We start from the raw sequence: 26,787 nt of genomic DNA, 5'->3' as shown, positions 1-26,787 counted from the left end.
TTATATTGTTTAATTTGTTCACTGATGTAAAATTCTGTACTTAAAAAAAATAAAATAGGTTTAACAGAAATGTTCTACAAATGGATAAGATAGCTTAGCTTTTTTTTTCAATAAAGTGCATTAAATATATTGTAAATATATAACAATTTTACTTAAACATATATTGAAATACTCTAAATATACTTAAAGTTGTTTCAAAATAATACATTTAATAAGCACTTAATAAAGTGTAATTCAAATATAGTAAATGTGTCTGAAAAAGCATAATTTAAATATATTCCTTTTTCACCTGGGCGCTGTGCTTCACTGTTTGAGCTCCTGGAACAGATGATACAGATGATGTGTGTGTGTGTGTGTGTGTGTGTGTGTGTGTGTGTCTGTGTCTCTGTGTGTGTGTGTGTGTGTGTGTGTGTGTGTGTGTGTATTTCTGTGGTGTGTTTGTGTCTGTAGCTCTACCTGTGACGTCCAGCTGAGCTCCAGGAATCCCTGTCCATTTTCCATCCTGAGTGTTTGTAGTGAATCTGCAGTTGTAGGTGTGTTGATCTGCATCCGTTACACTCGTCAAAGTGATTCTGTAAGTGTCTTTATATTCACGGTCACACTGAACTCTTCCTCTCTTTTTTGGGACTGAACACACGTTTGGTGGATCTCCATAAGCTACAGGTTTGGTCCAGAAGACTGTTTTAAGCACATGATTATGAGGATATTTTACAGTACAGGACAGTTTCACTGTTGACCCCTTTAATGCACAAACATATGAATGACTATAATTCACTCCCCAATCCTGCTGACCATCAACCCCTGAAACACAGAAATGAGAAAATTAGGTGTTTTTCAGGTGTTTTGAACCAATGTATACATACAGTATCTTTTCATTTTGAACATTTTTACTTGTTAGCTGACAGCAAAACACTCACGTCACTTTAAGAGCTACAAAGTGTGAAGAGCTCAACAGTTTTTCAAGAGTGTTAAAGTGTGTGTTTAGTGACTGTAACTGAAGACTCACCCGCAGTCATGATCACCAAGATCAGAGGAAGAGATGTTACGAGTGACGGCACCATAGTAATTTCTGCAATATAAAAACACAAACTTTATTGTGTTGATAATCAACAGACAGATCATAATGACTTCAGATTAATTGACTGCTCATTGAAGACTTGACGTGTGCTGAGGATGTTTCTCATGTCAGGCCTTGTGTGTCTAAAGAGCTTCACAAAACATTTACATGTGTATCTTTATCAAATACTGAGCTTCTGGAGTTTATATTTATATTTATATAAGTCATGACCGCATTTTTACAAACAATCTGTTGTAGACCTATTATTTTACCAAATGTTAAAATGGTCTTACCGCGCTGCAGTGTCGATGTCTGAGTGTCGACGCTCAAATGACAAAAATATCAGCAGCTTAAAGTGTCAAATGGCTAGTTTTCACACTTGAATATGCAGTTCAGAATATTCATCTTCCTCTTCCTGGACATGTGTAACTTCATCTCAACTCACAAGAACAACTCAAAGTCTCCAGATCCAAATAAAAAATTCACTGTTATTAAATCTTTGTGAGAGAACACATGAAAAATGAAAGAACGAACTGTGTAAAGATGCTCATTACGGCTGCAGGAGCATCTATGTGTTTATAAGAGATGAAAGTTACGAACTCTTAGATTCACTTCCTCTTTCTGATTTTAACTCTGTGTTTAACACATGGAGCGATGCTGCAATCAGGAGCAAATACACTGTGTTTAAGTGAGTCAATGTCAGTCTCAGAGACACTACCAGACTGACAAAAGATGAAGCATTTATAATGAAAGAAATTCCTGCATTTTTTTCAACATAGCATGTAGGTTTGAATAATAAAATAAATCCAAACAAACTTTAAGATTAAATCAGTCATTCGAATCCATGAACTCTCTCAGAGCACGCTTCACATCAGCACATCTTCACTACTGTTCTGTTCTTTAGACAGACAAACAACTCCCATAACATAACTTTATTCAACTGACTTCAGTAACAAAGCATACACACGTGACTCTGGATGTCATCATATCAGATGACCACTAGATGTCCTCATGACCTCATATATATGTATAACATTCACAATATGTTACATTCCCCTTTTTAAGTTTATTTCTTTATACTGATGCATAGAACTTCTGCACAAACTTTTAAACACAACATTTGAGTTTCATTTACCAAACTTTCAGCATAATGATTCAACACATTTTCACAAATGCATTATACTCATAAACTATTGCATTTCAACTTATTACACATCCTACTATGCACATACATTGTATTAACTCTCAGTCTTTGTATTTTTCAGGTATTTTTACAAATCTTGTAGACCTTGTACGGTAAGCTCGCTCTTTCGCTTTCATTACCTTTTCTTTCATTTGAAATGTCCTTACTATCAAGTGCATTGCTCTGTGATGCATCAAACGACTGCTGACTGTCAGTATCCATGTCAACGCTTTACTCAAATGTTGAAGAGTCTGTTCCTCTTGTTTTTCTTAAATGTCTGAGATTTCGTCTGAACAGTTTTCCATCAGGAATCTTTACTATAAAAGAAAGTGGCTGCCAGAACAAAAGCTGGCTTCCATGAATCTCCCTTTTGCATCATTATTCCTTCTCCAGGTTGCAGATCAGTAAGTCTTTATCCATCCTGACGTATTACTGCTTCTGTTTCTTCTGTCTCTGCTTAAGTAGCTCATGCACTTGTGACATTGTGTCCGTGGTAAGCAATGCAGATGATGTTGGTAGCTTCGTCCTGAGACGTCTCCCCATCAGTAATTGTGCAGGTGATAATCCTATCCCTTCCATTGGCGTGTTACGGTTCTCCAGTAGTGCTATGTTCAGATCACACTGACTACTCTGCGCTTTCTTTAGGAGATTTTTTACTGTTTGCACTGCTCTCTCGGCTTGTCCATTTGACTGTCCATAACCAGGACTTGAAGTCACATGCTTAAATCCCCATTCTTCTGTCCTTACCTTTTCTTCATCTGGATTAACTCCTTGAGCACTTAGTATGTGTTTTATGTATTTGATCTCCATCATTCTTATTTTGCACTTGTTCCTGTTAAGTTTTAAATTGTTTTTTTCTTGCACATTCCAGCAGCTTTATTAGCCTTTCATCATGCTCTTGAATGGAATCTCCCCACACCAGCAAGTCATCGATGATATTTACCACATCTTCCAGTCCTTCTATCGTTTGTGCAATGGATCTCTGAAAGACTTATGATGCTGAAGATATACCGAAAGGTAACCTAAGAAAACGGTATCGCCCAATTGACGTGTTTATTGTGCAAAGCTTTGAACTTTCATGATCCAGCTTTATCTGCAAAAACCCTTGATTTGCGTCTAGTACAGAAAATTACTTTGCATTCGGCTTTCTTGAGACCACATTTTCTACTGTCAGCAAAGGATAATGCTCTCTTTTTATTGCCAGATTGAGATCTTTAGGATCCATACAAATGCACATTTTCTTCGATGTAACTAGAGTTACCATGCTGTTGACCCATTCAGTTGGCTCAGTTTGCTTTGCGATGACCCCCATCTGCTCAATTCTTTGTAGTTCTTCAACCCCTTTCTCTCGTAGAGGTGCAGGTATCCTTCTTGGCGCATGCACAACTGGTCTGATATTTGGATCAATTTGTATGTGGTGTTCTCCTTGAAAACTGCCTTATCCTTCAAATAGATCGTCAAAATCCTTGAGAATGTCACTGCTCTATTCAATTTCATACAGTCTTTTAATTATGCCCATTTTTTGACATGCAGATCGTCCTAGAATGGCAGGTGCATCATGCATCATTATCTCAAACAGGATTTTGTATTTCTGTCCTTTGTACACACAATTCAGTGCTTTCTTGCCCAGTGGCTCCACCTTGTGTCCTGAATATGTAACAAGTTAGCAGCTTGACCTCTGCAGTCTCCCTGCTATGTTTAGCAACTTGTACACTCTTTCTGACATGACATTACATTCAGCTCCTGTATATAGTGTCACTTTTACATCAGTCTTGTTTATCTGGATTTTCTCGACCCATTGTTCATCCTTTTTAACTTGTTTAGCGACTTTGCTTAGCGACTTACATTTCTTGCTTTTTCCACTGTTACTGTACCAATAACCATGTTACCATCTTGTTCAATCACGTGCATTCTTTTACTCTGACTCTGCAGGTCTTTGGTATTACACATCTTTGACTTACATGTTTTCCCGTAGGCTAGGCATTCTCTGTACTCGTGCTTGTTGCCGCATCTGCTGCATTACTTTCTCATCACTGACGTCTGCTCTGATTTGGTGTCTCTTTTCTTTGGCTTTATGGATTCAGCTGTGTATATTTACTTCATCATTGAGTGCTTTCATCTGACTTGACGTGATCTTGCTGGCCCTGCAAATGTCTATGGGCTTTCCCAATGTGAGATCCATTTCTCGAAGAAGTCTGCCTTTTAGTTGATCCTCTCTTATGCCACATACAATCCTATCACAATCCTATCACTATCAACAAACTCACAGTCTTTTCAACTTGAATTGGTGGGGTTTTGTTAAATGTGAGCCAAAATCATCACAGTTAAAAGAACCTAAAGACTAAAACTACTTCAGTCTGTGTGCAATGTTTTTTTTTTTTTTATACCAGAATTTCACAATTTGAGATGAACTACGGAAATAAATGAACTTTTCCATGACATTCAAATTTATTGTAATACACCTGTATATTGGGATAAATAACTCTGACACAAATGACCATTTCAAATATTCATAAGAGAATCGTGAAAAAAATAGTTTGCTCAAAACTATCAAGTAGCACAACTGTTTTCAACATTGATAATAATCAGAAATATTTCTTAAACAGCATATTAAACTGATTTCTGAAGATCATGTGACACTGAAGACTGGAGGAATGATGCTGAAAATACAGCTTTGATCACAGGAATACAGCAGCCTATATGTTAAATCATTCAAATAGATAATTTAAACGGACAAGATTTCACAATATTACAGTGTTTACTGTATTTTTAATAAATAAATCTAGCCTTGGTGAGCATAAGAGACTTTACACAAATAAAGAGATGCAGTACAGTGTCATGCAAAATTGCAAATGTCTTAAATTAAAGATGAAACTAGAAATAAATTGTAGGATTATACTAATTATTGAGAATATAAATCATGAAACCAGAAATATCTGAGAAAAGATGTTAATATTAATTATTTACTGTTCTGATTTGCTGTGTTTTAATAATTCCCATTCTCTGTATTATTATTCACCACTTCTTCACTTCTGCAGTTATCACTTGCACATTTTTAACATTTATGAACTTGATATACTTTTATAACTCTGGTTCGTCTTTTCTGGACACACATGAAATATTATCACTGATGATTAATACACAGTAGACACAAGAGAAATGCTGATGTGAGATGCTGGTATTGTAAACATTATCAGGTTACTCCAGTCAAGATACAGAAGAACACAATCTACTCAGATATCAGAGCAAACAGAGACTTTATTACAATCAGCTACAGATATTGAGTTTCCCATGAAAACACTGCTTAGCTGTGTGATGAATAACATAATTAGAAAATATAAATCTAGTCTTTACTCCAGTGAAGAGACACTAAACTACATTATTGGGATATTACTTTAAGAAATAAACAAGTTCACATGTATTTGTGAGTGCAGCAGAAATATAAAGACAATGTGAAATGTACAATAAACATTTGAAAGATGAAAAACATATTCTGCAGAATGTTATATGCTCCATTACAGTATACACAGTTACTCCAGGAAGGTTTATAAAAGTTACTGATAATGAAATAAGCATCAGATATGATATGAATGAGTTTCTGAGTATTTCCATGTGAGCAGTATCCTGTGAGGAGAGTTTAATGAGTTCCTGCTAGAGTCTCATATTCAGAAGATCTGGACTGAAGCTGGAGAGCCGTGTAGGTGTCATCAGGAGCTCTGGAGTCAGCAGACTGTGAGAGACAGATGAACAGAACACACTGTGTTTATATGACTCTGCTGAATGTGAGAGTAAAGAGTGTTTGAGACCTTCACTGACTCTGATCGTGCTGTAAATGTCAGCAGATGTTCTGGACACTGGATCCAGAGCTGTGTATGTATCATCACTCGAGTCAGCCGTCTGTAGAGAAAGATTTCAGACACAGGAGTTTATTCATACTTCAGTGCATTAACATCATCAAATATTGCAGTTGAAGATGAAGATGTGTGTTTGCTGACTCGCCTGCTTTTGATTCACATCTTCACTTCCACCGATTCTCTTCCTCTTTCTACTGAAAACAGGAGAAAACTATTAAAACTGTGCTACCCTGTAAAACCCGATAAGTAAACTTTACTCAAACCGTTTGAGTAAACAGATTGCCTTGATTTAAACCATGTAAGTTTTAAAACTTTGCATTCAAGTAATTAATTGATTAACTAAGTGCTGAATTGAGAATTAGTGATGAACAGCTGCTGTTAACAAACAGAATCACTGAAGAAAAGAGAAACACAAGAACTACTACAACTGACTTCAGACACAGACTTAGATGAAATCAACTGAAATAAAATACATGAAATCTCTCAAGATCTGATTAAACAACCCCACAAACAGCATCACCAGCTCCACTTATTAATAACCAGACTGACTTTATTTCTGTCAGACGTCTACAGAAGATCTTATTGAGAATGAACTAAGGTTTAGATGTTGATTTATTGTTTCATTTGAAGTAACCATGTTAGAGATCAGTGTTTGCTTTAGTTGGGCTCTTGACCCTTGATTTCTGTCTTAGTCTTTTCTCTTGCTGTTATGACCATGTGTTTCTAAAACACATTTGTTGTAACTCAAAAGCCCAGAAGAAAAGCCATCAGGTGTTAACCTGTACCTAGTTGTAGGTTGTTATACCTTATATTGGCGACGGTAATCATCAATTATTGAACTGTATGGAGTCTAAGCTCTGATAAAATAAGTGTTGTGTAATTTGATTGATTATAGAAAAAGTGATTCTAAGAGACAGTGGTTCTGTGGTAATCAGTTAATCTGAATGACTTTTCAATCAGTTTGGTCTTCTACGGTGTCAAACAGTCACACACAGACATCAGTAATCAGAATATGAACCTCAACAATGGTGACCATAAAAAAAAAATGCTGCAGAGCATGCTGGGAGCCATGGATGAGTTTTGTACTACAATAGTACCCAGAATGCATTGCATCATGTTTTTTTCGTCACCATTGTAGAGGTTCATATTCTGATTATTAATGTCTGTGTTTGACCAACTACTGGCATAGAAGAAAAATGTATGTGTACAAAAGTTTAGAAAGTAATTTTTATATTAACTGATTATCACAGAATCTTCGTGTCACTTTTACTAGGTCCACTTCTACTAATTACACAACATCTATTTCATCTGAGATTAGACTCCGTACAATAAATCTGAATAATAATGAATAATTACCATCACCAATAAAGAGTATAACAACCTACACCTAGATATAGGTTAACACCTGATAATATTTCTTCTGGGCTATTGAGTTACAACAAATGTGTTTTAGAAACACACAGTTATAACAGCCAGAGAAAAGACTAAGACAGAAATCAAGGGTCAAGAGCCCAACTAAAGCAAACACTGATCTCTAACATGGTTACTTCAAATGAAACAATAAATCAACATCTAAACCTTAGTTCATTCTCAATAAGATCTTCTGTAGACGTCTGACAGAAATAAAGTCAGTCTGGTTATTAATAAGTGGAGCTGCTGATGCTGTTTGTGGGGTTGTTTAATCAGATCTTGAGAGATTTCATGTATTTTATTTCAGTTGATTTTATCTAAGTCTGTGTCTGAAGTCAGTTGTAGTAGTTCTTGTGTTTCTCTTTTCTTCAGTGATTCTGTTTGTTAACAGCAGCTGTTCATCACTAAAGCTCAATTATCACTCAATTAATCACTTAATTACTTAATTGCAATGTTAATATTCTTTCAGTGAACTCAACTGAATTAAGTTCAGAGTACTTATAACTGTTAGTTTTTTCAACTAAATGGTTTAAGGCAATCGGTTTCCTCAAATGGTTTGAGTTAACATAACTTAAGGACATCTGTTTACTCAAACCGTCTGAGTTAAATTTACTTGTCGGGTATTACAGTCAAGGCAATCGGTTGATTTTCACCAGTAAGAAAATATTTTAAAGTTTGTTGTTTTACAGAACATCACAGTTATATATGACATGATAATAAGGCCTGGAGTTAGGAAGAACATTTTAAGGAAAATATAATTATATTTTCATAATGATTTTTTCCTTCTCAAATCACTATAATGATGACACACAAGTTGTGATTTTTCTCGTTTGGTGATTCTGCTTGTTAACATCAGGTGTCTTCAATAATGCTCAATCATAACTCAATTAACTTCTTAATTATTTAATTAACTTCAACTCTGCTTCAGTGTTTATATGTGTCCACACTCAGAGTGTTAAATTAACACTGGAGATTTTGCTGTGTAGGAAATGTTTCCAGCTTCAAGTAATTTTTTTGACCAACAATTACAGCCATAAATTAATCAGTATGACCAATCAAAATATACACAAGGAGATTTGACTCACTGTAGAGTTTCTCACACACTCATCATCTGTCAATGTTCCTTTGAGCTAAAGTTTTCTTTCAGGGTTGCCAGATCGGTGTAACAAATCCAGACTAATTTGTACTCAAATCTAGTCTTATCATAACCAAAACTAGCCCAGTTACGTTCTGGGCAAAAATAACTATTAAAATTGCTCCAAAATTGTGTTCCGTGGGTCAAAACCTCAGTGGAAATCACATTCTGCTGGGGCGGGGAGTTTGCTTCAACCTGCAGACTAAAAAAACAACCCATGGCAACTGTATAAAAGTAGCCCTCTTCCGCAGAAGAACAGCAGAAAGTGTGTGCAGTATGATGTTCCTGTGTGTGTTCTGCCCCTGTGTGCTTTGTTTGTTTCCACAGTTAGCCTTATTGACCGCACTCATTGTTTGTTGTCATGTTACTCATTGGTCCTGTTTGCTCTCCAGTGTATATAAAGCCCTTGTGTTTCTGTCAGTTGTTTGTTGCAACAGGTTATTCCTTATGTTCTCTGTGTTTGTGTTTATTAAATTACTGCACTTAGATGTAGTGACGGGAGAAACAAACCTTATAGAAGCACTGAACAATTGAATCAATTGCTTCACAAAATGATTCACTGTTTCGAATGACTCAGAACAGATCATGCTGGAGACGATTGCAGGTCAAAACTGTATAAACTCAACAAAAACTGATGCCAAAACATGCATGAAATCAGCTTTTACAAACCCAATGCAAATGCTTCCTTGAAAGTATAATTATTAAATACAATTCAAATTAAATAGACCTTTAAATATGAAGTGTCTGAATAATGTTTTTTAAAGAATTATTGATTTGTAGGTCAATACAAAACATAGAGCAGCAAAGCTTATTTATACATGTAGCTGAATAAATTAATTTGTTGCTGGAGTGAAAAGTACTGCTGGAGGGTGTTGCAGAAAAGCAGAAGTGATCATCCTGACACTGTGCAAACTGAACACATAAACCATTTAAAGGTGCTGAATTCAAGCTCTGCCCTCTACATGTCAGCCAACCCAACATCAGAAGAAATGATTGACAGCCTGAGAGTGCTTCAGAAGTGTAGCTTACAGCATTAAACCAACTGTGACTCCCCAGATGTCAAGAGCAGATAATTCAGAGAAAAGAGATTCATGCTAATGCTCATCACCACTTGAACCATCACAGCTCTATAAATAAACACAAATACACACATCTCCACTTTTATAAGCACCACGACTAGCAATGAAGCTTCTGAAAAGGGTTTGTTATCATATTTGGTTAGTAAGAAGGAATAATTCTTAACAGCACAAGTGCTTAGAAACAAGTCTTGTGACTGGCCATCACTCAAACAACTGATAAGATCAGGGGTGAAGTGGAGGCGTTGCACTGTTAACTGTACTTACTGTACACTGATCATACATGTTAAAAAATATATATTAAAAAACAAGCTTAAGCCTTTTTTTTTTGGCTTTTGCATTTGGCTTTTCTTTTTGCTAAATCAGATAATTGTGTTTTATCTGTCTACACTGGATGGCATCAGAAAAATATCACTGATTATTATGGGTTTTATTGGCTTTTGCTGTGTCACACTGCTCACGTCTGCAGTAGGCCTGCGTAATAGTAAAAGTCACAAACTCAGAAAGGGAATGAGAGCTGAAAGCTTTGTACATTGCCTAGCTGACCTGCTCCCAAATCATAATCATCATAATAAATATCTACGTGTTTGCTTACTTTGAATCAATTTCTAGTTGTCAAACTTATTTACCAAGAGTTGTGCAGCGTCCTAAAGGCCCTGTGATATAAAGGTCCACTAAGGTCCTGTTTGGCATAACATGATCAATTAAGAATTAACCCACACACATAAACCAAACATTTTTGTACCAAAAGCTCTCAGTTTCTTCTCTTTCACACCACTACCTTTGACAAACTCTTTATCAAATAAAACTCTCATACCTTGTTCGTAGTAGCTGTCTAGAAATAGACTAGAAAGCTAGGAATTAAATGAAATTCTTTAATCAAATTGACGTGTTCCCTAACACTGATACGGTTCACTCACATTACATTTCCACACTATGGGAAAAACTTTTAAATTTTAAAGAAGATTGTTTTCATTCATGAAAGCAGTTCCACCCCCAGAATGTCTGTTTTTGTTCTGGTCTGTTTGATTCCACACACGGTCAGTTTACCCAAAAGTATTTTGACACCCGGGTTGTCAGCTGGTGGGATACACAGCATATTACAGACATGGACATAAAAAGTCTCAGCATCCATCTAAAAGACTCTGTGACCAGAGGCAGGTAAATCAACTCATCAACTTAGTAGTAGTAGTGCAAAGTTTGGTGCCATAAATTGGCCTTTTTGTAACTTTAATTCATTTTAAATGGTTAAAATTATACAAGTGATCACCTTTGTGTCAATGTCACTAACAGCATCAATACTCTCAATAGCAAAATAAAAATAGAAACTTGAAAAATATGTCTTATGAGCAGGTAGCTTAAAATGATTATAACTTGGTTAGGCTTTTTATAGGCAAACAAACCAGAGTACAATTAAGTGTAAAATGTGCTAAATTGTCATAGTGATGTAATAATAACAATAAAGACTTTCTGACAATGTTAAAATGTAATGTATTTAGCAATAAAATCACACAGTATGAACACACAAAAGAAAATGTCTGACTGTACAAAGCGAGAGCTAAAAGGCCTTTGACTCTGAAAGGTCTGAGTGGTGTCCATGTGTGAGTGCAGAGAGAAGACTGTGTGTAATATTCATGATTAAATGAGCTGGCTGTAAGCTGAAAAACATTAATGTCCAAACATCAGAACAGTCCATGAATGTGTAAATGTGTGAAATCAAGCAGAGAAGGATCTGAAACATGACCTGCACTGAACTCAAACCCAGGTCTCCTGTGAGCATCAGATCGACCACATGTTCTTCATTTGACTGAGCTGTAGATCACATCCTCAGATCTGGGGAGAAGGTTTATGAATATGATAATGTTACTCCAGCAGGTGACAATCCATCATTTCAACAACACAAAAACGAGAGGTCTGATTAAGCATTGAATGTGTCTCGTTTGGGTTCAGATGAATCGTTCCTCACCTGCTGGCATCAGACGGATGTTGCATCTCAGTGGTCTCTTCAGTCTTGTTCATGGCTTTGTTCTTGAAGTGATGGACACTGGCATACTGAATCTCTTCAGCATCTCCAGAGTCTTTTTCTGTTTGTTCTCCCCTCAAGCGTTTGGGTTTCTTCGCTTGAACCATAGCATACAGATCATCCGTCTGATTGGCTGATGCTTCTGAATACACTGGATCGTCATTGGTCAGAGCTGTTTCTACTGATCTGCTGACACGATCCTCCTGCTGTTTCATAAAATAACAATCACACAGATATCACAAGATCAATCTGAGATATTTTCTCAAATATTAGTCAAGCAACAGTACATTACTTTTTAAGTATTAATTTTTATAGTCAAATATACAATCTACATCATGATCTTGCTGCTTTTGTAGATTGAGGCAGAGGTGGGTAATCCAGGGGCCAAAGAGTAAAAGTCCTGCCATATTTTTGCTCCACCCATGAACTCAGCAGCTGATTTCACCAGAGGACACAAGTCATTCCTTCCAAGTCACAAACTAGTCTTGAGTCAAATCCCAATTCCTCAAAGAGTTAAAGTTAATGAGATAATTAAGTGACTAATTAAATGAAGATTGTGCATTAGCGATGAACACCTGCGGTTTACAATCAACATTACTGAAGAAACGAGAAACACAAGAACTACAACTGACTTTAAGCACAGCTTTGGATGAAATCAACTGGAAGAAAAAAAAACTGTGCCACCACAATTGTGGTGAGTATTTGCTTCAGTGGAGCTCTTGAGCCTTTAACTAGTTTCTAGAAATCTGCTTGTAAGCAATTGCATTATTGTTTAACAGTAAACATTTGTGCAATGCTGATGCAACTCTTGATCTAACAGGTAACTTTTGCTTTTGATGACTGGATGAGCTTGATTTAAATGCATTGATTATCATTTTGGACTGACATTATTTGAACCCTAAACATTATTTGAGATGTAATTAAATCAGCTCAGTGTGAATATTTGTTCTTCATATATCACAGATCGCTTTTCTCCACAACATCACATACAGAGAGATATCTGACACAACAAGTAAAGGGTCAAGAACACAACTAATTCAAACACTGATCTCCATGATGGTGGCAACATTTTAACCAACATCTGATCCTTTGTAGTTCTCAATAACAGCGGGTGTTAATCATTAATGCACAATCATCATTTAATTAGTTACTTAATTATCTCATTAACTTTAACTCTTTGAGGACTTCAGATTGGATTTGGAATGACTTTTCTTCCTCTGATGAAATCAGCTGCTGAGTTCATGGGTGGAACATAAATATGGCAGGATTTTTACTCTTTGGCCCCTGGATTACCCACCTCTGGATTGAGGTATGATTTATCAATCTTGCCTTATTTTGTCTGACATCTTCAGCTCCACTGTCTCTCCTCTTCTTCCTGGAAAATTTTGTTACAAACTGAACAGTAATTTATTGCAAGTTACATTTAACATTTTGCAATAAGTTTAACAAATTCTGCATTTGTGTTAACTTGTGAAATGACTTTTTAATGCAGGAGCTCACTTAATAAACACAATGATGATGATGATGATGAAGATCAATGCTACACATCCCACCACAATCCCAGGAACTGTGTGCAGAGCAGCTCTCTGAAACCCTGAAACAAGATGTTCATGAAGACCATTTCACACTAGAGACAGATTTAACTCAAAGAGTATCTGTTTATGATGAATACCTTTAACAGAGACTGAAACAGACGCTGATCTCTGAGATCCATGTTGATTCTGAGTCTCACAATAGTAGCGTCCGCTGTGACTGGAGTTAAAGCTGGAGATGATGAAACTCTGTCCAGATCCAACAGAGGAGCTTTGATTCTCCTTAAACCAGCTGAAGTTCAGAGCAGGAGGGTTTGAGTCACTGCTGCAGATCAGAGTCACTGAATCTCCCTCCACTATTTCAGACGGACTGATGGACACTGAGACACTCTTTGGAGGATCTAGATGAAAAGTAAATGATGAATAATTACCTTATTTAACTTCTCTTATGGTTGTTGACATTAACTGAAGTATATCCACAAGCAGAAATTAAAGGAGATTTTATTTGAGTGATGAGATTAGAAAGGTACATGTATTCATTTATAAACCCATGAAGAGGGTCTCTACACCACAGATTCTTGATTCACATTCATTTTCATATTATTACAATAGTAAATATAAATCATGTCTAATGATGATGTCATCTATTCAGAATGAATAATGAATGAATGATGAATTTAGAAAACAAATCTGAAGTTAATTCTGAAAATCTCTCAATAATCAGTGAAATTATTATCTAATGTTAATGAATCAGTTTGTACTCACATCCTACATGAAGATAAACAGGTGGAGAGATCAGATGTTCCTCTCCTGAAACAGCACACCGATAGTTTCCTGAATCACGATGACTGACTGACCGCAGCTGAAGCTGATTCTCTCTGATGATTCCTGTAGTTAATCTCTGTGTGTTTCTGAACCAGATGAATGTTGTTTGTTGAGGCAGAGAGCAGCTGCTTTTACATGTCAGATTGACTGAATCTGTCTCTTTCACACTCTGCTCTGTCTCCACCTGCAGATCTGACAACAACAACTCACTGATTCATCATTATAGTTTCATCAACATAGCTTAAATGTTATAACAATTGAAACTTTAAGCAGAAGAAAATACCCACTGGGCAAAGTTACATCCAGTGGACGTCTTTTTATGTCTTTGCTGACGTTGAAAAGACGTCCACTGACGAGACAGAATGAAAGTCTTTTTACGTATTTTTTTGACGTCTGATTTAAACGTTCACAGAACCTCCTTACAAGGTTAAAACTAGTTCAAAAGTGGTCAGTGGAAATATTTTCAACATCATTTAAGGTTCATTTAGGCATAATTTATACTGTTTCTGGACCAAATCAACACTCTCAGGATGCGTTAGATTTAGACTTGTGTTATTTCAATGTAATTTCCAGACACTGTGTTTGTCCTAAAATCAAGAAAATAAAATAACCTTTATGAAATAATGAAATAACTGACGATTGAACTTTAACGCTGGCGCCGATACAGGATGGCTGCCTCCGTGACGAGCTCTGCATATGTTTTTGTGTTTTTGTTAGTTTGTCCTGTCTTTAGTTATATTCCTGCCATCAGTTTCACCAGGGAAGAACTGCTGAACATTCGGCAGAACACACCACAAGATCTTTTACCGGATTTTAATTATTCAGACGTTTTACTGAATGTTGTTATCGGAGGAGCAGCGGCGCTGATCAAGCGCTTCAGGACGCGCAGACGGGGGAAGCGAGCGGGAGCGCTCGTCAGACTCAGGAAGCGCGGATTTCGAACGCCGTTGCCTAGCATCCATCTGGCAAATCTCCGCTCTCTACCCAACAAAACGGACGAACTCCTTCTGCTTTCTCGGACAAATAAGGATTTCACACACTCTGCTGCTCTGTGTTTCACGGAAACCTGGCTGAATGACACCATACCGGACAGCGCGCTCCATCTGCCGGGCTTTCAGCTGTTTAGAGCGGATCGCGAATCAGAATCTACGGGGAAATCACGCGGCGGCGGGACATGCTTTTACATCAATGAACGGTGGTGTACAGATGTAACTGTGTTAAAGAAGACGTGCTGCTCAAATCTCGAAACACTCTTCATTAACTGCAAGCCGTTCTATTCGCCGCGGGAGTTTCACTCGTTCATTCTGGTCAGTGTTTACATCCCTCCGCAAGCGCATGTGAGCTCAGCTTTACAGAAACTCGCTGATCAGATCACAGACACAGAACAACAACACCCGGACTCTGTTTTAATCATTCTCGGGGACTTTAATAAAGCCAATCTCTCCCGTGAACTGCCAAAATACAGACAGCATGTTACTTGTCCCACAAGAGACAGTAATATATTGGATCACTGTTACACCACAATAAAGAATGCATTTCACTCTGTTCCACGAGCAGCTTTGGGACGTTCTGATCACCTTCTGGTTCATCTTATACCGTCCTACAGGCAGAAACTAAAATCAGCTAAACCTGTATCAAGGACTGTAAAAAGATGGACTAATGAAGCAGAGCAGGATTTACAATCTTGTTTTGACCTCACTGATTGGAGTGTTTTTGAAGCTGCTGCCACCGATCTGGATGAACTCACAGAGACTGTTACATCATATATCAGTTTCTGTGAGGATATGTGTATTCCTACAAAGACTCAACTAATTTACAACAATGACAAACCGTGGTTCACTGCAAAACTCAAACAGCTCCGTCAGGCCAAAGAAGATGCTTACGTGAAGGGGGACAATGTCTTGTATAAACAGGCTAAATACACACTGGAAAAGGAGATCAAAGTGGCAAAGAGGAATTATTCTGAAAAAATAAGGACTCAGTTCACTTCCAACGACTCCGCATCAGTGTGGAAAAGTCTAAAGAAGATCACCAATTACAAGACACCACCCCCCAGCACTGTAGAGAATCAACGACTGGCAGACGATCTGAACGAGTTTTACTGCAGGTTTGAAAGAACACCCATCACCTGCCCTGAACGCCTCCCCACACAACCATTCACACCCTTCACAACTCCTGCAACCAGCCCTGAATGCCTCTCCAAACAAACGTTCACACCATTAACAGCTCCTGCAACCCATCCTGAACACCTCTCCAATCAAGCACTCTTACCATTCTCACCTCCTGCATCCCCCCTCTCCCCCACACCTGCAATTCAGATCAGCGAGGATGCGGTGCGCCAGGTCTTCCGGAAGCAGAAAAGGAAAAAAGCACCAGGCCCAGATTGTGTTACACCAGCCTGTCTGAAATCCTGTGCTGACCAGCTGGCCCCCATCTTCACACAGATCTTCAACAGATCGCTGGAGCTGTGCGAAGTCCCTTCATGCTTCAAACGTTCCACCATCATCCCCATCCCTAAGAAACCCAAAATTTCAGGACTAAATGACTACAGGCCTGTGGCTCTAACGTCTGTAGTCATGAAGTCATTTGAAAAACTGGTGCTGGCCCAACTGAAGGACATCACTGGACCCTTGCTGGATCCTCTTCAGTTTGCCTACAGAGCAAACAGGTCTGTGGACGATGCAGTAAACATTGGACTGCATTATGTTCTGCAACACCTAGACAGACCGGGGACTTATGTGAGGATCCTGTTTGTGGACTTCAGCTCGGCCTTCAACACGATCATCCCAAACCTCCTCCTGCCCAAACTAAATCAGCTCTCCGTGCCCACCTCCGTCTGTCAGTGGATCAACAGCTTCCTGACAGACAGGCAGCAGCTAGTGAGGCTGGGAAAATACACATCCAGCACCCGTACAATCAGCACCGGAGCTCCCCAGGGCTGCGTTCTCTCCCCACTGCTCTTCTCCCTGTACACTAATGATTGCACATCCAAGGACCCCTCTGTCAAGCTCCTGAAGTTTGCAGACGACACCACACTCATCGGCCTCATTCAGGACGGTGACGAGTCTGCTTACAGACAGGAGGTAAAAGAGCTGGCTGTCTGGTGCAGTCTCAACAACCTGGAGCTTAACACGCTCAAAACAGTGGAGATGATCGTGGACTTCAGGAGAAACCCCCCTGCACTCCCCCCACTCACCATCACGAACAACACTGTGACCGCAGTGGAGTCATTCAGGTTCCTGGGCACCACTATCTCTCAGGACCTGAAGTGGGACATTCACATTGACTCCATCGTAAAAAAGGCCCAGCAGAGGTTGTACTTCCTTCGCCAGCTGAGGAAGTTTAACCTGCCACAGGAGCTGCTGAAACAGTTCTACTCCACCATCATTGAATCCATCCTCTGCACTTCAGTAACTGTCTGGTTCAGCTCAGCTTCTAAATCTGACCTCAGAAAACTACAGAGGGTAGTCCGGACTGCTGAGCGAATCATTGGTACAACCCTCCCTTCTATTCAAGAACTGTACTTATCCAGAGTGAGAAAAAGGGCTGTCAAAATCACTCTGGACCCCTCACATCCAGCACACTCCCTCTTTGAACTGTGTCCATCTGGTCGACGCTACAGAGCACTGAGCACTAGAACGACCAGACACAGGACCAGTTTCTTCCCTCAGGCAATCCATCTTATGAACAGCTGATAATAACTGCGAACACACTACACTTTATATTTATATACACATACACTTATTTATCTAACACACATACTTAGTATACACTTAAATTTTGCACATAATATACATGTACATACATAACTGCATTTTGTAAATATACCTGCCTACAATTGCCAATCTGTCTATTGTCATTCACTATCTACTTATTTGTATTTTTTATTCTTTCATTATTTGTTTTATGTTCTGTCGCTGTCATTCTGTTGTACTGCGGAGCTTTTGTCACGAAAACAAATTCCTAGTTTGTGTAAACATACCTGGCAATAAAGCTCTTTCTGATTTCTGATTCTGATTCTGATTCTGATTGAGCATGTGGTAAAATCAACTGCAAATCAAAGACATTCAACGTCTGCAAAGACATAAAAAAACATAACTTTGCCCAGTGGGTGGTAAAGAATAAAGAATTTACATTTAAACATTTGCTTTCATCCAAAGTGACTTGCATTGATTCAAGGTAAACACTCTATCAGTAAAAGTATTTCCTGGGAATTGCTCTCATGGTTTTGTCGTTACTAGTGCCATTCTCTACTGTTTGAGCTTCTGGAATAACAGGTGACACAATCTGTGTTTTATATGCTCCATGATGTGTTTTACATATTTCTGTGGTGTATTTGTGTCTGTAGCTCTACCTGTGACGTCCAGCTGAACTCCAGGAACCCCCGTCCATCTTCCCTCCTTATTGTCTGTAGTGAATCTGCAGTTATAGATGTGTTTATCTGCTTCTGTTACACTCGTCAAAGTGATTCTGCAAGTGTTGTTTTTATATTCACGGTCACACTGAACTCTTCCTCTCTTTTCTGGGTCTGAACACAGGTCAGGGGTTTCTATAACAGTTACAGCAGGTTTGGTCCAGAAGACTGTCTTGAGCTGATGATCACGAGGATATTTTACAGTACAGGAGAGATTCACTGTTGACCCCTTTAATGCACAAACATATGAAGGACTGTAACTCACTCCCCAATCCTGCTGACCATCACCCGCTGAAACACAAAACACAGAAATTAGAAATATAATTAGGCTTTCAAACACACATTTCACTTTCTTTTAGATTTCAGCTGATGTCTAACTTTACAATCTCAATTCAAAAGAAATAAAAAAATTAAAGGGTGTGAATAATTCACTTATGATAATGAATCAGTTTGTACTCACATCTTACTTTAAGAAAAACAGGTGGAGAGATCAGATGTTCCTCTCCTGAAACAGCACACCGATAGTTTCCTGAATCATCACGACTGACTGACTGCAGATGAAGCTGATTCTCTCTGATGATTCCTGTAGTTAATATCTGTGTCTCTCTGAACCAGATGAATGTTGTTTGTTGAGGAAGAGAGCAGCTGCTTTTACATGTCAGAGTGACTGAATCTGTCTCTTTCACACTCTGCTCTGTCTCCACCTGCAGATCTGACAGAACAACATCTCATTGATTCATCAGCTTAAAGTGACAGTCCACTTAAAAGTCTGCATAAAAATATAAATTCAGTCATTAGTTTGACTTCATGCAAACACCTCTTGAGCATTATACTAACGGGAGCAGAAAGTGTTCGGCTTGACGGCTCCGGCCCCGACTGCAAGCGGCTGCTCTCGTTGATCGACATCTGTAGCCGTGCTTCAAGTCGAACACATTATTTATCACTCTGCTGTTGGTCTAAAGCCATTTACAAATTTCCTGCTTGTGATTGTCCATTTAATAGCAATTCAATTCTTGTTTATATGTATAGCACGTCACATGACACTTTGATGCGCTTGGAAGAATTTATTCCCAAAAAGCATTTCTATCTCCCATTATTCGCATTAACCCTTTTTCGAAAGGTCAAAAACCTCAAGCGAGTGTAAAAGCTTTTTTGTCAATTAAGGCATTTCTATTCGAAATTCAGCGATACGAAATTTGATTCTGATGCAATACTTAAAATGCACAAAAAAGCAGGGTGATGGAAACCCAGCTACTGTTGAGACAACACCTAAACTCTTCTGACAAGAAAATATCATATACCAATAAAATACAGCTTGAAGTCACATGTTCGGTTAAACAGATGGAACAATTTGTGAATGTAGATGTGTGTGTGTGTGTGTGTGTATGTGTGCTCTTGTTTTTGTGACATATTAGGACACAACTCTGTATAATGACATGGCTATGACACAGGTATTACAAGGAGAGGGTGACTTATGAGGACATAACCCATGTCCCCATTTTTCAAAACGCTTATAAATCATACAGAATGAGTTTTTTTTGAGAAAGTAAAAATGCACAAAGTTTCCTGTGAGGGTTAGGTTTAGGGGTAGGGTTAGTGAATGGCGATAGAATATACAGTTTCTACAGTATAAAAACCATTACGCCTATGGGATGTCCCCACTTTTCACAAAAACAAACGTGTGTGTGTGTGTGTGTGTGTGTGTGTGTGTTGTATTTGTGAGAGTTCACTAGCTCTACCTGTGACGTACAGCTGAGCTCCAGGAATCCCTGTCCATCTTCCTCTGTTTGTAGTGAATCTGCAGTAGTAGATGTGTTTATCTGCTTCTGTTACATTCATCAAAGTGATACTGTGAGTGTCTTTATCTTCACTCTCACACTGAACTCTTCCTCTCTTTTCTGGGTCTAAACACAGGTTCGGTGGATCTCCATCATTTACAGCAGGTTTGGTCCAGAAAGCTGTTTTGAGCTCATGATCATGAGGATATTTTACAGTACAAGAGAGATTCACTGTTGACCCCTTTAATGCACAAACATATGAAGGACCATAATTCACTGTCAGATACTGCTGACCATCAACCCCTGAAACACATAAATTGGATTTGAGCTGTTTTGTACACTGTAAAACCCGACAAGTTAACTTAACTCAAACCGTTTGAGTAAACAGATTGCCTTGATTTAAACCATGTAAGTTTTAAAACTTTGCATTCAAGTAATTAAGTGATTAACTAAGTGCTGATTGAGAATTAGTGATGAACAGCTGCTGTTAACAAACAGAATTACTGAAGAAAAGAGAAACACAAGAACTACTACAACTGACTTCAGACACAGACTTAGATGAAATCAACTGAAATAAAATACATGAAATCTCTCAAGATCTGATTAAACAACCCCACAAACAGCATCACCAGCTCCACTTATTAATAACCAGACTAGTGTTGCTTTCGTCAACGAAAATTATGACTAAATATCGTCGTCAACGAACCTTTATCACGTGACGAAAACGAGCGGAGACGCAACGTAAATGCTGATCATGTGACGATAACTATAATTAAATGTATAATGCATTATCGTTGACGAATAAAAACGAGACTTAATGTGGTTTACAAAATAAAAACTATGCTAAAATGTCTCTTTATTTTTGTTGACCAAAACGAGACGAGACGAAATGTTATAACCTTATTTCGTCTCGTTTAGTCGTAGTATTTTTGCAGTAATTTCTGTTTCCTGCTGTGTCTCCCTTTCGGGAGGCTGCATCAGGTTGCACTGCGCAGACGCAGGCGACATCACTTCCTCAAGCCTCACTCGCGGCATTATTTAGATATTTAGACTGCGGTGAGTGTCATGGTGAGTGTATGTCAACGACAACAAAGTTAAGTCTATTAGCCTGACAGAGAGAAAGGGTCCGATGGCCGGCCAGCCGGGGTTCCTCTTTGGAAGAAAAAGAATAGAAAAACTGAATGTGTTGTGAAAAAAGATGGGGAGAAATGCGGCCACAAAATCACCAGAAAAAACACCACAAACCTTAAGAGACATCTCAAGGCATTCCATAATGAAATTGAGGTAAGTCAAAAGACATTAACATAACGTTACTTTCTATATTAGAAAGCTCATGCCAAGCCAACTCATGAGGCTGTGGTTAATGTGTCTCATTTTAACGTTAGCTTTAGACGTTAGCCACTGGAGCTGAAAACGACTGAGACAAACGTGTGTGACTAGCGTGTGTGTGTGTGTGTGTGTGTGTGTATTTGTTTGTGAGTGTGTGTGTGTGTGTGTGTGTGTGTGTGTTTATGTAAGAGAGTGTAAAGTGGGTTCTTAGTTCCTACCTGACTGACTGACATCCCTTGTCGGCCAAATACTTTAGCTAGTTTTTTTTAATTCACATAGCAATCACTCTGAACTGAATTTGGCATCAACAACATGACTTTGAAAGTTTGAATACCGTATTCTAGATAAGTATTCTAGATTCTAGATAAGAAAACTTTGTTTGAAATGGGTTTGGCTAAAAGAAAATTTTGGTTTATATTTTGGTCTATACTACTAGGTACTTACACTATATTGACTGGGTTAAATAGAATTGCATTACCAAATAGAGGCTAAAATACAATTTTCATTGACTAAAACTTGACTAAAAATGTCATCAGTTTTCGTCGACTAAAACTAGACGAAAATAATCATGGATAATTCTGACTAAAATAAGACTAAAATGCTCAGACTTTTAGTTGACTAAAACTAGACTAGACTAAAAAGAGTATGAACATGACTAAAACTAATAAAAACTAAAATGACAGCTTGACACAAAGACTATACTAAAACTAAAATTAAAACAGGCCGCCAAAAACAACACTAAACCAGACTGACTTTATTTCTGTCAGACGTCTACAGAAGATCTTATTGAGAATGAACTAAGGTTTAGATGTTGATTTATTGTTTCATTTGAAATAACCATGTTAGAGATCAGTGTTTGCTTTAGTTTGAGTTACAACAAATGTGTTTTAGAAACATATGGTTATAACAGTGGTTATAACAAAAAAACAAGGCAGAAATCAAGGGTCAAGAGCCCAACTAAAGCAAACACTGATCTCTAACATGGTTACTTCAAATGAAACAATAAATCAACATCTAAACCTTAGTTCATTCTCAATAAGATCTTCTGTAGACGTCTGACAGAAATAAAGTCAGTCTGGTTATTAATAAGTGGAGCTGGTGATGCTGTTTGTGGGGTTGTTTAATCAGATCTTGAGAGATTTCATGTATTTTATTTCAGTTGATTTCATCTAAGTCTGTGTCTGAAGTCAGTTGTAGTAGTTCTTGTGTTTCTCTTTTCTTCAGTGATTCTGTTTGTTAACAGCAGCTGTTCATCACTAATTCTCAATTATCACTCAATTAATCACTTAATCACTTAATTGCAATGTATTTCTTCTTTCAGTGAACTCAACTGAATTAAGTTCAGAGTACTTATAACTGTTAGTTTTTTCAACTTAAATGGTTTAAGGCAATCAGTTTCCTCAAACGGTTTGAGTTAACATAACTTAAGGACATCTGTTTACTCAAACCTTTTGAGTTTAGTTTACTTGTCGGGTATTACAGTCAAGGCAATTGATTTACTCAAACGATTTGAGTTAAGTTAACTTGTCGGGTTTTACAGTGTACCAGAGCTCTTCATCACTCAAGTGCAACGCTATCGAGCAAAGCTACTGAATTAGAAAACCATGCCTATCAAATCATAAAAGTTGTCAGTTTTACTGACTCTGACGCTCATTTCAACTGGAAACTGCCGTGAATCAGACATATAGGTACGTTTTTATCAGTTTTGAAGAAATGTATGCAGAGGCACGTGTTTCCAATGAGCCTAGTTTTTATGTTAACTGACAGCAAAACACTTTAAGAGATCAACAGTTTTTCAAGAGTGTTAAAGTGTGTTTAGTGACTGTAACTGAAGACTCACTCGCAGTCATGATCACCAAGATCAGAGGAAGAGATGTTACGAGTGACGGCACCATAGTAATTTCTGCAATAAAAAACACAAACTTTATTGTGTTGATAATCAATAGACAGACCATAATGACTTCAGATTAATTGACTGCTCATTGAAGACTTGACGTGTGCTGAGGATGTTTCTCATGTCAGGCCTCGTGTGTCTAAAGAGCTTCACAAAACATTTACATGTGTATCTTTATCAAATATTGAGCTTATGGAGTTTATATTAAGTCATGACCGCATTTTTACAAACAATCTGTTGTAGATCTGTTATTTTACCAAATGTTAAAATGGTCTTACCGTGCTGCAGTGTCGATGTCTGAGTGTCGACGCTCAAATGATAAAAATATCAGCAGCTTAAAGAGTCAAATGGCTAGTTTTCACACTTCAATATGCAGTTCAAAATATTCATCTTCCTCTTCCTGGACATGTGTAACTTCATCTCAACTACACAAGAACAACTCGAAAAGTCTCCAGATCCAAACAAATAACAATCTTTAGGATTCACTGTTATTAAATATTTGTGAGAAAATACCTGAAACATGAGAGAACGAACTGTGTAAAGATGCTCATTACGGCTGCAGGAGCGTCTGGGGGTTTATAAGAGATGAAAGTTACGAACTCTTAGATTCACTTCCTCTTTCTGATTTTAACTCTGTGTTTAACACATGGAGCGATGCTGCAACCAGGAGCAAATACACTGTGTTTAAGTGAGTCAGTGTCATTCTCATAGACACTACCAGACTGACAAAAGATGAAGTAAAAATAATATTGTTCTTCTAAAAGAACAGATCTATTGAATGATTTTCCAAAAAATAAGAAACTGGGATTACTCCAGTCTTTTCTGCACTTCCATTGACTTCACTGTCATCTGGTGGTCTAAAAAATGAAGCACATCATTCTGCCTGCTACAGCAGTCTGACTGTTAGACAACATGATGATTTTAGAAACAATAAAAGGTAATTTCATGGGTTTGATTTAGGTTTATTTTAAGGGGTGGGTTCAGGGTTAGAACCTTTTGGGCTCAAACCAACTGTCTGACTGTTAAAAACAAAATCTGTTTATTTGATCTATTTATTAAGTGATTCATTGGACGAGATATTACACAAAGCAAAAATAAATTTAAATGTTACAAATCTTTGTATAAAATGAGATGTAAAAGTAGGGATGGACGATTAATCGCATGCGATTGTCATGCATGTCTTGTCAGTAAAACCGGTTCTGTGATTAGCAGTAAATGTCCATCACCTGGTTTCAAATGAAGCGGCACTTCCCAGCTAGAATTATTTTTTTTTGTTCTAAAATGTTCTAAGAACATTCCCTTGGATTGTTCTAACAATGTTTTTAGTGGATAGTTTTATTTTTGTTCGCAGAACGTTCTCTCAAAAGATACTATAACATTCTCTAAAAACATTCTAAAAATGTTTATTAATAACATTATTACAACATTATCCCCTAACATTCTAATTAAGATTTAAGCAGAGGTTTAGATGTTGATGTTGACGTCTGTTTAAAAGTAATAGTTTGGTCTGATGTCACCATAATGGTGGTAAGTGTTGGTTTTAGTTGTGCAATTTGACACTTGACTTGTCAGTGTCATTCTTTAACTGCTGTCTTCTTTATTGTGGCCAAAACAGCAAGAGAACAGGTGGTACGATGGTGCTGATTGTTTGCTGATGATTAATATATAGCCATATATGTTGTCTAGTTTCCTGCTTTCATACAAGCTAATGTGTGGTATTGTTTAAATATTATTTTGACTCAATGGGTCAACAGCCTGACACTCAGCTGAATTTAAAATGATTAAAAATATATATATATACTTTTCTTTGTCACACAAACATCAAGGTTCAGTGTATGAATGTATTCTGGGTACATCATGCAAAACTCATCCGTGGCACCCAGAATGCATTGCGGCATGAAGCATGCCTAAGGTCAAGCAACAATTACATTAAAACAGTCATCACCACCCAATCATTTTGGCTCTTGGCTTGATACATAAATATGAAAATTACAAAGTTACAAGTCAAGATCCAAATCACTGCACTGCGGCTTCACTTTACAGAACAAATCTTCCCTGACACACATCTACAGATGAGGATGTGAAACATCTCCAGTGTTTTATTCAGTGCAGCATCTTTAGGATTTCATCAAACAGCACAGATCTAGAGAGCTGAAGCAATCTTTTTTTTTTTTTTTTTTGAAGGTTGGAAAATAATAAAGAGATTCAGTACAGTGTCATGCTAATGTTTTCATTTAAAGATTAAACTAGAAATAAATTATAGCTAACAAATGATAATATAAATCATGAAACCAGAAATATCTGAGAAAATATGTTAATATTAATTATTTACTGTTCTGATTTGCTGTGTTTAATAATTCCCATTCTCTGTATTATTATTCACCACTTGTTCACTTCTGCACTTATCACTTGAACATTTTTAACATTTATGAACTTTATATACTTTTATAAGTCTGGTTCGTCTTGTCTGGACACACATGAAATATTATCACTGATTATTAATACACAGCAGACACAAGAGAAATGTTGCTGTGAGATGCTGGTATTGTAAATAATACAAACATTATCAGGTTACTCCAGTCAGGATACAGAAGAACAAAATCTACTCAGATATCAGAGCAAACAGAGACTTTATTACATTAAGTTACAGATATTGAGTTTCCCATGAAAACACTGCTTAGCTGTGTGATGAATAACATTATTAGAAAATAAAAATCTAGTCTTTACTCCAGTGAAGAGACACTAAACTACATTATTGGGATGTAACTTTAAGAAATAAACAAGTTCACATGTATTTGTGAGTGCAGCAGAAATTTAAAGAAAATGTGTAATGTACAATATACATTTGTAAGATGAGAATATATTCTGCAGAATGTTATAAGCTCCATAACAGTATACACACTTACGTCAAGAAGGTTTATGAAAGATACTGATAATGAAATACACACATTTTACTATCATGTATGCCTATGAAAGACGATCGAACCAATCAGAGTAGGTATGGATCAGGTTAACGTGCACCCCGCCTCTGTATGCAGACTGCAGCCGTGTGCTTCTCGTTTTTTGTCCAACAAAACCAATATTTTTGTATACATTTTACTTTTTTCTCATGTTATTTTACTCATTTTGAATAATTGCTTTTAAGCATCTCATTTGATTAATTGTAATTAATTCTAATGTGTTACATTTTATTAATAATATTGATTGTAATCTGTTGCCACAATTTTATTGAGTAAATGCACACACAGTGCGAGAGCATGAGTCTCGCCAAGCTATA

The 26,787-nt window shown here is 37.4% G+C and overlaps 1 protein-coding gene and 2 long non-coding RNA genes across 3 annotated transcripts in view; all 3 read right to left on the bottom strand.

Moving 5' to 3' along the window:
* Positions 1-586: 586 nt before the first annotated feature.
* Positions 587-1,485, bottom strand: LOC113074011 (uncharacterized). Its single transcript, XR_003280581.1, has 3 exons — positions 1,351-1,485; positions 1,007-1,069; positions 587-801 (listed from the first exon to the last, which is right to left on the bottom strand). It is a non-coding gene; the product is annotated as an uncharacterized LOC113074011 (long non-coding RNA).
* Positions 1,486-13,234: 11,749 nt separating this feature from the next.
* The window catches only part of LOC113074016 (B-cell receptor CD22-like), a 29,628-nt gene continuing 16,075 nt past the window's right edge, over positions 13,235-26,787 (bottom strand). Inside the window, exons 6-10 of the mRNA XM_026246724.1 lie at positions 18,970-19,221; positions 18,450-18,800; positions 14,036-14,287; positions 13,411-13,671; positions 13,235-13,332 (exon numbers count right to left, since the gene is read on the bottom strand). Coding sequence (XP_026102509.1) covers positions 13,235-13,332; positions 13,411-13,671; positions 14,036-14,287; positions 18,450-18,800; positions 18,970-19,221 — 1,214 coding nt within the window. The remainder of the gene's footprint in view (positions 13,333-13,410; positions 13,672-14,035; positions 14,288-18,449; positions 18,801-18,969; positions 19,222-26,787) is intronic.
* LOC113074012 (uncharacterized) lies at positions 20,270-23,833 on the bottom strand. Its single transcript, XR_003280582.1, has 3 exons — positions 23,789-23,833; positions 23,457-23,519; positions 20,270-20,590 (listed from the first exon to the last, which is right to left on the bottom strand). It is a non-coding gene; the product is annotated as an uncharacterized LOC113074012 (long non-coding RNA).

This window comes from Carassius auratus, unplaced genomic scaffold (genome assembly GCF_003368295.1).
Source record: "Carassius auratus strain Wakin unplaced genomic scaffold, ASM336829v1 scaf_tig00013464, whole genome shotgun sequence".
In the NCBI taxonomy this organism is placed as follows: domain Eukaryota; kingdom Metazoa; phylum Chordata; class Actinopteri; order Cypriniformes; family Cyprinidae; genus Carassius; species Carassius auratus.
Note: the sequence above shows the minus strand (reverse complement) of the source record. Positions and strands in the feature narration are given on the sequence as shown.